Genomic DNA, 12,242 nt, shown 5'->3' on the forward strand with positions numbered 1-12,242 from the left:
ACACACACACACACACACACACACACACACACACACACACACACACAGAGATGGCCTCTTCTTCTGTTGGACCTTTTTATACCTGGCTGTGATGCCCGGAGCTGTGGCAGCCATTTTGGGATCATGAGGGAAGCTGGCCCAAGAACAAAGCTAACAAGCTGAGGATAAAAGGCACCAGGTCCTTGGTACCATCTTGAATTAACTAACCCCAGCATCCACCCCCCCACTCAGATCCCTTACCATAAGACAACACAATTTCCTTGTGGTTTGCACAGCTGAATTTTCTGGGTTTTGTATCCAAGAGTGCCTATCAGATATACATCTGCTCTTCCCTCAGCTCTTCCCATGGCTGGCTCCTGCTGTTTCTCAGTCCTCAACCTAAAGGTCAGCTCCTCCTTAAATGTCAGATCAGGGTGGGCTGCCAGCCAGTTATTTAAGGTAGTTCCCACACCTCCCCTCGTCACTACCGCATCTCCGTGAGGTTCTCTTCCTTCTAATTTTTGTGCGGCTTTGGGTTTCAGGGGGTCTTTTTGGCTTTAATGCACCTGCCACATTCCAAAATCATCTCATCCTTCACTTCATCATCTGGCTCCCCTGTTAGAAACGTGAGTGCCCCGAAGGCCAGGGCCTTCCCATCGCTTCGCTTGGGACAATACCTCCCTGCACACAGTAGGTGCGTAGTAAGTATTTAGTGAATGCATAAAGGATGGAGGTAACATAGGAAGTGTCTGCAGGGCAGATGCTGTTCCCGATTTGTGACACGGGTCTCAGGGACTCGGGGAGTGAGGCTGTGTCCCTTCAGTGCTCTTTCAACACTACCAGCCTGTCCGCCTCCGCTGCTCTTGAAAATAAAAATATCTTTCAGAAGTGACTTCCAGGGACATCAATAATGCACACTATTCATCCAAAAGGCCAAGACTTGATATTTAAACTTAAGATCAGCTCATCAAGCTGTTTAAATCATAGATACTTCCGTCCGCTTATAGGATTACGTCACACATCACACGTCTGGATTTCTGACAGCCTTGTTCATCCAATCATTAGGCCCAGACGTTTTTACTGCCCCCTGATGAACCTTCTAGAATTGACTCATCCTCTCTCATGCTTTCACATCGTGCTCTTCTGGTCTCTATTTTGTTACTCATTATTCTCTGCCTGTTCCCCCCCACACACACACACATGCACGCACACATGTGCGCACACACACATGCACACACATACTCTCTGCTTGCTGTTTCCATGAGAGGTGGAACTCTGTCTCACTAGAGTTTTCTATCCCCCAGCCCTATGCTCCATTTTGCCAAATACACGTTAAGGTTCTTTCCCCCAAATTATCCTTCAGGTAATAGAGAGTTACTGTATGTTTAAATCCTTCCGAAGTACCTCAGATCACGAGATACTTTCAGTTACTTTCTTTTGAGCAACAATGTCTATTTGGGAAAGACACGTGACTTTAAAACAACCTCAACTGACGCTAGCAGTGGTAAGGGAGAAGACCTGGGCCTTTTCCGAAAGAGTTTCATTTTTACAGGGAAAATAACATAGGCATTACTGATACACTAAAAAATTAAACGGACAAAAAAAATCAAGCCTAAAACATTCTCCCGGGGCTTCCCTGGTGGCGCAGTGGTTAAGAACCTGCCTGCCAATGCAGGGGACACGGGTTCGGGCCCTGGTCTGGGAAGATCCCACATGCCATGGAGCAACTAAGCCTGTGCGCCACGACTACTGAGACTGCTCTCTAGAGCCCACAAGCCACAACTACTGAGCCCGCGCACCACAACTACTGAGCCCGCGCGCCTAGAGCCCGTTCTCTGCAACAAGAGAAGCCACCGCAGTGAGAAGCCTGCGCACCGCAACGAAGAGTAGCCCCCGCTCGCCGCAACTAGAGAAAGCCCGCGCGCGGCAACGAAGACCCAACACAGCCAAAAATAAATAAATAAATAAATTAAAAAACAAAAACAAACCTTCTCCCTTCTGCCTCTGCGGCTCCCTTTACCCATGGCGGCAGCCCCTGCACATCCTCTATGCTGAGCTGTCCGAGACTGCAACCACTAGCCTGTGAGGCTATCTGAATTCAAGTTAAATAAAGTGAAGACTTCAGTTCCTCGGGTGAAGTCCTCAGTAGCCATATGGGACTAGTGGTGCCGTCCCAGGCAGCACACATGACAGAACATTCCAGAAAGTCCTATGGCACCGCACTGCGCTAAGCAGACAGGCCCAGGAGGAATGGGGAGACATTTTCGTCTTTCTTTTTTCCTTTTTAAACGTCTCTGGGGAGGGCTGTGTGATAACCAAAGCAGGAATGTCCAGGCAGGAAAGACGCTGGCGGGCAGCTGAGCAAATGACCGGAGTTCATCACTGAGCTGTCCACCCCCTTCAGCCAGAGTTCTGATGCCTCAGCTCCTTCAAGCCCCGCCTCTCAGCCTCTTCCGAGCCCCCACTTTGAGAATCCAGTGAAAATTCTAAATGCCTCCCTAGGAAAAATGCACACATTTTTGCACACTTCATCACAGGTTTTGTGGGCCACCCTCTCCCCAAAGCCACTCCCGTCACCCGTGGCCCCCAGGCTGGGCACCCTGATTCGACACCAGTGACAGTGGAGGCCCAGAGAGGTTGAACGACACACGCAAAGACATGTAGCAATCGGCCGGCGGGGCAGAGAGACCAGGTTTCCTGACCCCCAGTGAGACATGCGTCTCCCATATCACATTACAAAGGATATAAATATTGCCAAACTTTTTGTCAAACTCACCAGCCCACTGGCTCCTCTGAGGAACCAAAAAATCCCAGGGGGGGTCTCTGACTTACCAGTTACATTCGGGAGGCACCAGCTTGGTCAGCTCTTCCAGAGATTTCTCTGACCTGTACTCCTGGTAGGAAGCATGTGAAACGTGGTGTTTAAGAGGGAGGCTTCCACGGAGCTCCCATCAGCCCGGGTGACCCCGCCCAGGACTTCAGGACACACATTACACACCTGGATGAAGGCGACGGTGACCACCATTAGCACGGCCTAGGGGGCAAACGGGAGGGACATTAACACCCAGCTGCCCAACGAGCAGGCGAACGAGCCCAGGGGAGGCAAGGAGGGGGCATCGTCCTGCAAAATATTATTTCCTTTTTTCTTGCAAAATAAGAACACTGTGCAGAAATTTAGAAAACAGACGAGCCAGAAAAGCACCTCCAATTCTGCCACCTAGAGGTTCACATCTGGGGGTGATCCTTCTAGATTTTTCAGCATAGATACACGTACAACACAGGATCAGCTAGTACAGAGGTAATCGTTTATCTCTCAACAGCAGCTAATAAACATCAGTCCACATCAGAAGATGCGGACCTAGCCTCAGGCTTTCGAACAGAAGCATCGAATTCCACGGCACGGAAGGAGTCTGTTTTTGTATTTTAAAAGACGGCACTTGACAGATAGAAGGAGGCAGGAACAAAAGTCATCAGGATATGTTCAGAGCCACATTTAGAAGGTCACGTACTGTATGAGTCCATTTATAGGAACTACCCAGAACAGGTAAATCCGTGGGGACAGAAAGCGATGGTGGTTTCAAGGGGCTGGTTGGGGGGGCGGGGGAGGAGAGCGTCTGTGTAATGGGTATGGGATCTCTTTTAGGGTGAGGAAAACATTTTGGAACTAGACAGAGGTGGTGGTGGCACAACATTGTGAATGGAGTAAATGTCCCTGACTTATTCACTTGAAAACGGCTGATTTTTAAAATTAAAAAAAACATTTTTTTTAAAGGTGCCCAACGGTTCTCTCTGTGTAATGATTACGAACAATGATTCTTGTTTTGTTTTGTTTTTGTTTTTTTGGACGCACCACACAGGATGTGGGATCTTAGTTCCCTGACCAGGGATCGAACCCACGTCCCCTGCGGTGGAAGCGCAGAGTCTTAACCAGTGGACCGCCGGGGAAGTCCCCGAGCAATTATTCTTTGTACTGCGCACACAGCCAGGATCCGGCAATTCCATCCACGGGTCACAGGGGAGGAGTACATTACAACATTGTTCCTGACGGCGAAGAACCAGAAGCCACCAGCGTAACCGCCAAGAGAGCGACGGCCAGGGAACCAGGACGCCCTATTTGGGGGTAGAGAAGGATGTGGATTTCCTGTCCTTTCTTTCTGTTGTGTTTTCTTTTTCTAAAAAAATCTACAGCCAAACTCTTTTTTCCTTGCATAACAAAGACAAGCACAGACTCAGCAAGCCCTTCGGGGCACTGCCCCCCACGGGGTGCACTCACCATGGCGATGCTGATGGCATCCTCGTACTCCTTCGTGAGGACGCTCACCAAGGCAGAGGCCAGAAGCAGTAGGATCAGGGGGTTCTTAAACTGAAAAATGAACACAGGGCAGGGGGATCTTTTCTAGGCTCACAGAGATCAGAGACTGGGCTTTCTCCCGTGTAGCAGCGTGAGCTCTTCACTCACAGCCCGCTTCCAGGCCAACCCTACAGTGATGCGCGGGCTGGGAGACGAGGACTACCGCCACCCGATGGTTCTCCACCACCTGAAGACCCACCACTGCAGTTTCACTGACATCGACTTCCTGGGGTCATCCTGACACTGTCCCTGTCAAGACGCCAGCCCCGGCCCTGTCTTTGAGTTCTTGGTCTTGCTTTGCCACATCTCCACGACGCTCCGGGTCAGAATCTTCCCCTCTGGTGGGAGGCCAGCCCTGGCCCAGCATGGCCAAGGGGTCCCCTCTCACTACACCAGGCCTGCAATCCTGTGTGTCCCAATCACAACGACTCACTCTTGTAACTGCCTCTGGGAGCTCCAGAGATGTCCCTCCTGAGAAAACGTGTTCCAGAAACTTCCCAAAGGATTTTTACTTTATGATTTTATGTACAGTGGTCTTCTCTTATCAGTGGTTTTGCTTTCCACAGTCTCAGTGACCTGCGGTCAACTGTGGTCCAAAGCTATTAAATGGAAAATTCCAGAAATACATAATTCATAAGTTTAAAATTCTGTGCCATTCTGCGTAGCATAATGAAGTCTGTGCTAGCCCATTCCATCCTGCCTGGGATCCCCAACCAAACACATCCCCTGCTCCTGGCATCCAACCACTGACACCCTCGTGGCTCAATGATCCAGGATGACATGAAGCAGATAAGCTTCCTTCTATGTCACAATGCCTGCGTCACTCCCGTCACTTCAGCTCTCCATGTAGGCATTGTACCGTCTCACATCATCACAAGGAAAAGAAAGGTGAGGACAGTACAATGAGATATTTTGAGAGAGAGAGAGATTAATTCACATGGCTTTGATTACAGTATACTGTTATAATGGTTCTATTTTATTATTACTGCTGTTAATCTCTTGCTGTGCCTAATTTATTAATTAAACTGTATCATAGATATGTATGTACAGGAAAAAACATAGTATATATAGGGTTTGGTACTATCAACTGTTTCAGCCATCCTTTGGGGTCTTGGCATGTACCCTCCACAGGGAAGGGGGGACTACTGTATCTGTCTCATTTCACACATACATTTCAATGGTTACAGACAAGTGAAAGGAAGCATAAACACAAACATATGAAGACAGGATCGGAGAGAGTAGACCAAAGATCAGGATCAGGGTGGGAGTCAAAATATCAATAAGCAAATCATGGTTGTTTAAATTGGGGCTGTACCTTTGGCTCTGAGCTTCCCAGCAGCAAAGGCAAAAAGGGGAATGTGATCAGATGTGTGATTCGTACTGCTGACAGAAAGAAGCACATCAGCATTACACCAAATCCCAGCATTACATGAAGGGATTTAATGCCTCTCACCCCAGAACTGCTGTGCTTTAACTCCTCTGAATGAGGGACAGGGCACTTTGCGGTCAGCTCACGGGCCACCCGGTGTTAGCCACCGCATCTATTGTGAATCCTCAAGACTGGGCAACTCGAATGTACTTCACCTTCTTAGCTACAATTTTTCTGCGTCTGTATCAAATTATTTGTCTCTATTCTCTGCTAGAATGTAATCTTCCTAAGCATACAGGCCATGCCCATCCTGGGGTCCCCAATCCCTCCAGGACCTAGAAGGGGATCTGAGCACATGGGGAGGCAGGCAAGAGCTCAGGAATCTGATAGAATTCCAGCTGTCTCCACCATGAGCTCATTGACAGACCTCGAGCGAGCCTCTGACTGCTCCAGCCTCTCTCGGCTGATGGGAGGACTAAAGGGCATAAGGAGGATAGAGTGACCTGCCCAGTGGGTGGCACACAGTGGATGCTCGGTACACGGGAGCCAGAAGGACCAAGACTGATTCCAAAAGGCACTGGATAAACACTGGTCAAAGGGAGGAATCGTGGCTGCCTGAGTTCCAGAAAACGGTCCCTCTTATCAGGGCTCTCGATCCAATAGCTGGCCCTCAGGGAAGCTTTCCCATCGATCCTTGCCAGGGCTGGGCTGGGCTGGGGTAGGGGGGGTCACCACACCTTCAGAGAGAACCACACCTCAAAGCCAGCTTGCCTGGGAGCCCCGGTGCTCCGGTCTGAGACACACTGGTGGGAGTCAACCCCGGGAGACCCGTGAAAGAGCTTCCCACAAAAACTTGAAACCTGCATCAAAGTTTCTGAGATGGACCTTATTCAATTAGCTACAGGCTTCTTCCCAAGAGTGATGTCTTCAACATGTAAATAAGCTATCCATCCATTTTACGGATCTTATAAGCCATTCCATGGGCATGAGTCCACAGATTAGGAAAAGGGATTCGATCTAAAGGGCACTGACAAATCAACTGTGAAGAGGTGCCTTTGAGGCATGTGGGGAAAACCAGCTCTGAACCAGGCACTGGATGATGTGAATGAAACGCTCATGCTCTTAGTGGGATAACAGTATTGTTGTTATGGTTTTAAAAAAAAACAACAAAACAAAGACAGTCTTCCCTGGTGGTCCAGTGGTTGGGACTCTGAGCTTCCACTGCAGGGGGCATGGGTTCGATCCCTGGTCGGGGAGCTAGGATCCTGCGTGCCGCACAGGGCGGCCAAAAATAAATAAATAAATAAAAAATAAAAGAGAGAGAGAGAGAGAGAGAGAACAATGTCCTCCAAGGCAGAGATACACACCAAAGTATAGACGGTAAAATGATTCAGTATCTAGAATTTGCTTTAAAATGCTGCAGAGAAAAAAGGGGGATAAAAAATGGGGCAAAACGGGTGGACAATCAGTAAAGCTGGATGCTGGACACGTGGGGTTTATTCTCTGATTCCCCCTCCTAATGTATATTTTTGAAATTTTCCCTAATAAAAGGTTTTGGTCAGAGAAGTTCCAGTTCTGGTCCTGAGAGCACCTGGAAGCACCGGAGATGGGGGTAAGGGGATTGGGGGCAGTTTGCAGAGGGAAGGGGCTGCCAAGAGTCCTTGGGCTAGACTCACAGCTGCCCAGCAGAGCTCACAGCCATGGCCAAACACCACCACCCCAGAGAGGGACACACCCTTTCCTTAGAAGTCCAGGGAGGATGAAGGGCCAGATACAAGGGCAAGCCGGCTAACAGTATATTGGTGTCCTGGGGATGTGGTGATAAATGACAACCTGGGGGGCTTAAAACAAGACACTTATTCTCTCACAGTTCTGGAGGCCGGAAGTCCAGAATCAAGGTGTCGGCAGGGCCGTGCTCTCTCCGGAGGCCCCAGGGTCTCCTAGGGGAGGAACCTTTCCTGACTATTCCAGTTCCTGGCATTGCCGGCACTCCTTGGCTTGTAGACACATCACTCCACCTCTGCTGTCACAGGGCCTTCTCCCCTCTGTGTGTGTCTGAGTCTCTTCTAAGGACACCAGTCACTGGATAGGGGCCCACCCTAACCCAGTATGACCTCATCCTCACTAATCACATCTGCAGAGACCTTATTTCCAAATAAGACCATATTCTGAGGTTCCAGGTAGATGTGAATTTTGAGGGGATGCTATTCAACCTTGCACAGGGAAGGAGAACCCCTCAGTTCAGTGGAGTTAAGAATAAGATTTTATTTCAGCCCCGAGCCCATCATAGACTTCCCACCCGGTTGGACAGAAGTGAGGGGGGAGGGGGCACAAATACGCCCTGAACACCTGTCATGCACCTGCATTCTCCAGGCCACCTTCCGAGGCCGGGCTACCCCACATGCACCAGGCCTCTCCTCAGGGCCTTTGCACGTCCCCCTCCTGCAGCATCCTTCATCCAGACCCTACCACGGCTCCTCTCCTCACTTCACTGGGTCTCTGCTCAGACATCGCCCCCTCCAGACACCAGTCAGATGCCTCTGCTGACCACCCGGCTCCCCACTGGCACGTCCTCACTCCTGTCTTGACTCCTCTCCTCAGGCCACGCCCACTGGGTGCTGTATCACTCACTGAGTGTCTGTTTCCCTGAAACCAGAACCTCGGGTTAGGCCACTGCTCTGTGCACAGTGCCTCGACCTGGCCAGGAGCGCAAAAGGCGCTTATCTAGAATGAATGAACGAACAGCCAACGCCCATCGTTAGGTGGGGGAATCGGAGGCTTGGTGGGGTTGGAGCTCCTGACCCCGGTCACCCAGCACGGTGCAGATCAGCAGTGGGTCTGCACTGCCCCGGCGGCGCGTCCTCCTGGCCAGGTCACTGCTGTGCCGCCGCCTGGATCCCCGCCCTCACCTCTGCCGGCCCTGGCTGGCAGCTCCCTCCCTCCCTGCAGGCTGTACCCAGTGAAGACTCAGAGAGCAGGGTGCCTGTTTCTGCACAAGGGACCCCTCCAGCCATGGGCTCAGGGCTAGCTCATGGGTCCACAGTCCCGGCCAGGATGCTCTAAGAGCTGGGACCAGGTGCTGGCCTCACCCTGAACTCTAATCCCAAGCCCATAATCTCACCCCCTCCCCCTGAGGCTAGACCTGAGCAACCCTCCAGACTGACACTGATACCATCAGCCTCCCTCCCTCCTTCCCCTCCAGGAGACCATCCCAAGCACCTGCCCTCTCCCACGCAAGACAGGTGAGTCACCGTGAGACACGGCACACAAGTGTCAGATCCAATGGGAAGATCCCACCACGTGCCACTAGGGCTGCCCTGGCCACAGATAATCAGACTCTTCTGGCTCTTGGGGCCCCTTCTAAGCCCACAAGTAAAGGGGGACAGGCAGAAAGCGGTCTGTTGAAACCTTACTGTGCGGTGAAATGGCGGTACATGGGAGACGTTCATTACAATGAACAGTAACAACCGCAACAACCAGCATTTCCCGAGCACCTCCTCCAGGCCACGCCCTGTGCTCAGTGCTTTCCCTGCATCATTTCGTAGGCTCCTCCCAGCCCCATGACACAGGTACTGTTAAGCAGTCCTGCCTGATAAATGACCGGCCTGGGGCTCTGAAAGAAACGGAATTGCCAAGGATCGAACTAGATCAGGCAACTCCAACACCTGTGCTCTTAACAGCTACGCTCGAATCAAACCAGGGCTAACTGGCAGACACTGGGACTTGGGGCAAGCTTTACTGGGCACTCAATACGGGCTCAGCCTCTTCTTTTGTAAAACTCAGAACAGGAGGTACTTATTAGGCCTATTTTCTAGATGGGGCAATTGAGGCTCAAGGAGGAGTAACAGTCCCAAGGCTGAAGTGGGATCTGAACCCGGCTGACTCTCCTCTGCCTTTGCTTCATGACTCCAGGACAGGGATCTCGGGTCACGCTAAGGTAGAATTCCTCCTGGTGGGTCTCCTGAGACGGAGAAGCAGGGCTGCCTCGTGAAGTGGTTGAGTTCCCTGTCACTGCAGGTGACAGACAGGAGAGTCACAGCCTCTGGCATGTAGCAGATGCTCAATGAACAAAAAGAATTAATAAGTGAGAGCACGTGGACTTCCTGTGCCCATCCAGGGCGGGTAAACACGGCCATCGGGAGCGTCCTTCCAATCCCGCGAGGATTCCCTGAGATGGATTCCTGAACTGATGAGGTTAAGAAGAAGAAGCACGTTTCCTGCTCTTAGAAACCGAAGAGATTGCATTCCCGGAAAGGTCCTGGCTGGAGGACAGCCCTTGGCGTGAGGTAGAGGCCAGGTGAGCAGGTCCTAGTGGAAGGGGCAGCCAGGGCAGAACTGACCAAGGCCCCACTCCAGAAGGGAGAATGTCCCTCACAGCCTGCGTGTCTGCCCCCTTCCCTGAACTTCACCTTCCAGGAGCCTCTGCTGCCTCTTCCCAACACTGGGATTCCAGGAAGTTTCTGGGTTGCCCAGAACCACCTGCATACCTAGAAGCCTATTTTGGGGCCAAAATGCGTCCATGAATGACATCCCTACGGCACTGAGAACCGACCAATGAGCGGGGTGGGGACTGGAGGAGAAAGGAAGGTGAGGATGCTGCAAGGAGGGCTGTGATTGGTCCCTGAACTGACCAATCGAGAAAGCCCTACATGTGAGCCAGGGGAAGGCAGCTGAAGCCGGGCAGCCCTGAGTTAGGCTAAGAGGGAGGTGTCGGGGCTGGGAGAGGGTGCAAAAGGCCAGAGGGGACACTGAGGCAATCTGCATGGCTTCATGGGAAGTTCTGCCTGTTAACTGGAGCTTTCAGAGCTGGTACTGGGGGGGTGGGGGGCTGATTTCTAGACGGGAATTTGCAGCCGTGTCTATTTCCATTTTCTTCCCCCTTCCCAATGGCTTCCAGGCGTTTGACTCACGCACCACGCATTCAGCACCAATGGCAGAGGCTAAGGGGGCCGGGGCTCTGGAACCAGATGTCTGCCTTCACTTCCCAGTAGTGCCGCTAACTACTGCGTGACTCTGGGCCCTGGTTGCCAGATAAACTACAGGTCACCCAGTTAAATGTGAATTTCAGATAAACAAGGAACTTTTTTTTTTTTTAAGTATAAGTAGGTCCCATGCAACATTTGGGACATAGATAAAAAAAAGAACAGTTTTTTTATGTATGTGCAATTCAAATGTTAACAGGGCATCCTGTAACTTTATTGGCTACATCTGGCAACCCTACACAGCCTCGGGAAATAGTTCAACTGCTCTGTACTTCACCCTTCTCATCTCGAAGTGGGGATTAGGAAGATGATCAAGTGAGTTGATGCTTGCGTACTCACTCAGTCAGCATGTGCCTGGTACATGGTAAACCCTCCCTGAACGGAACAACTACTATTCATGGCCATGGTTGCTGGGGTAGTTAGTGATCCCTCCTGCCGGCTAAGAGCAGCCTGAATGGGGAGAGCCTTAACTTTGTAGTACAGTTGCTCCACACCCTGGGACTTGTCCACGGACACCCTCAATCCATACTTAAACAACGAATGTCCATCCCCCACCCCTACCCCCCAGGCATGCACGAGTTCATTCACGGAATGACACCTACAGTCCTACCTGATCGAGATATTTCTTCCACACGGGTTCTGTGTTATCAGCGACAAACTCATTCCAGCCATGGACCAGCCTGCGCTGTGTCACCGAGAACTCTGACAGTCCGTTCTGTAAATCCACCTGGAGGGAGAAGGATGGGCCAGTAAGGATTAAGAAGCCCAGGTCACAGGATACCCACTCTGGAAGGCAGCTGCTTCCATGATGATCAAGGAAAATGGGCTGTCCACAGAGGAGGGGGCACCGGTTCAAAGACACCGAGCAAAGAGGGGCAGAGACAGGACGAAACCCAGAGTCCAATTTTTTGTCAGTTAGGCCGCACTCTGCCCTCCAGATACTGCAGAAAAGACAGCCTTGGGCTTACATTTCAAGGAGCAACTGTAGTATGGACACCTGGAGATGCAGGAACGCTTACGTTTCATCTTTAGAAAAATGCGTGGGCCTGGGAATGTAAAATGGTGCCGCTGCCGTAGGAAACGTTATGGAAGTACCTCAAAAAATTTAAAGTAGGGCTTCCCTGGTGGCGCAGTGGTTGAGAGTCCGCCTGCCGATGCAGGGGACGCGGGTCCGTGCCCCGGTCCGGGAAGATCCCACGTGCCGCGGAGCGGCTGGGCCCGTGAGCCATGGCCGCTGAGCCTGCGCGTCCGGAGCCTGTGCTCCGCAACGGGAGAGGCCACAACAGTGAGAGGCCCGCGTACCGCAAAAAAAAAAAAAAAAAAAAACATTAAAAATAGAACCACCATATAATCCAGCAATTCCATTTCTGGGTGTGTATACCCAGAGAACTGGAAGGCCATCTCAGAGAGATATTTGTCCACCCATGTTCATAGCAGCATAACACACAACAGCCAGAGGTGGAAGCAACCCAGTGTCCACAAATGCATGAATGGATAAGCAAAATGCGGTGAGGACACACACACACACACACACACACACACACACACACACACACACACA

General features: G+C 51.2%; 1 protein-coding gene across 6 annotated transcripts in view; it reads right to left on the minus strand.

Annotated features, from left to right (window-relative positions):
* The window catches only part of ATP2C2 (ATPase secretory pathway Ca2+ transporting 2), a 75,593-nt gene that overhangs the window by 33,161 nt on the left and 30,190 nt on the right, over positions 1-12,242 (minus strand). For 3 of the 6 annotated variants that reach the window (XM_027119107.1, XM_027119106.1, XM_027119109.1), the window contains exons 3-6: positions 11,292-11,408; positions 4,253-4,342; positions 2,978-3,013; positions 2,812-2,873 (exon numbers count right to left, since the gene is read on the minus strand). In XM_027119107.1, the coding sequence (XP_026974908.1) occupies positions 2,812-2,873; positions 2,978-3,013; positions 4,253-4,342; positions 11,292-11,408 (305 nt within the window). Of the gene's footprint in view, positions 1-2,811; positions 2,874-2,977; positions 3,014-4,252; positions 4,343-11,291; positions 11,409-12,242 lie in introns of those variants that run through there. The other 3 variants (XM_027119110.1, XM_027119111.1, XM_027119112.1) reach the window with 2 other exon arrangements.

Source organism: Aethalodelphis obliquidens, unplaced genomic scaffold, assembly GCF_003676395.1.
Source record: "Aethalodelphis obliquidens isolate GAN/ISIS:26980383/991018 unplaced genomic scaffold, ASM367639v1 scaffold20, whole genome shotgun sequence".
Taxonomy (NCBI): domain Eukaryota; kingdom Metazoa; phylum Chordata; class Mammalia; order Artiodactyla; family Delphinidae; genus Aethalodelphis; species Aethalodelphis obliquidens.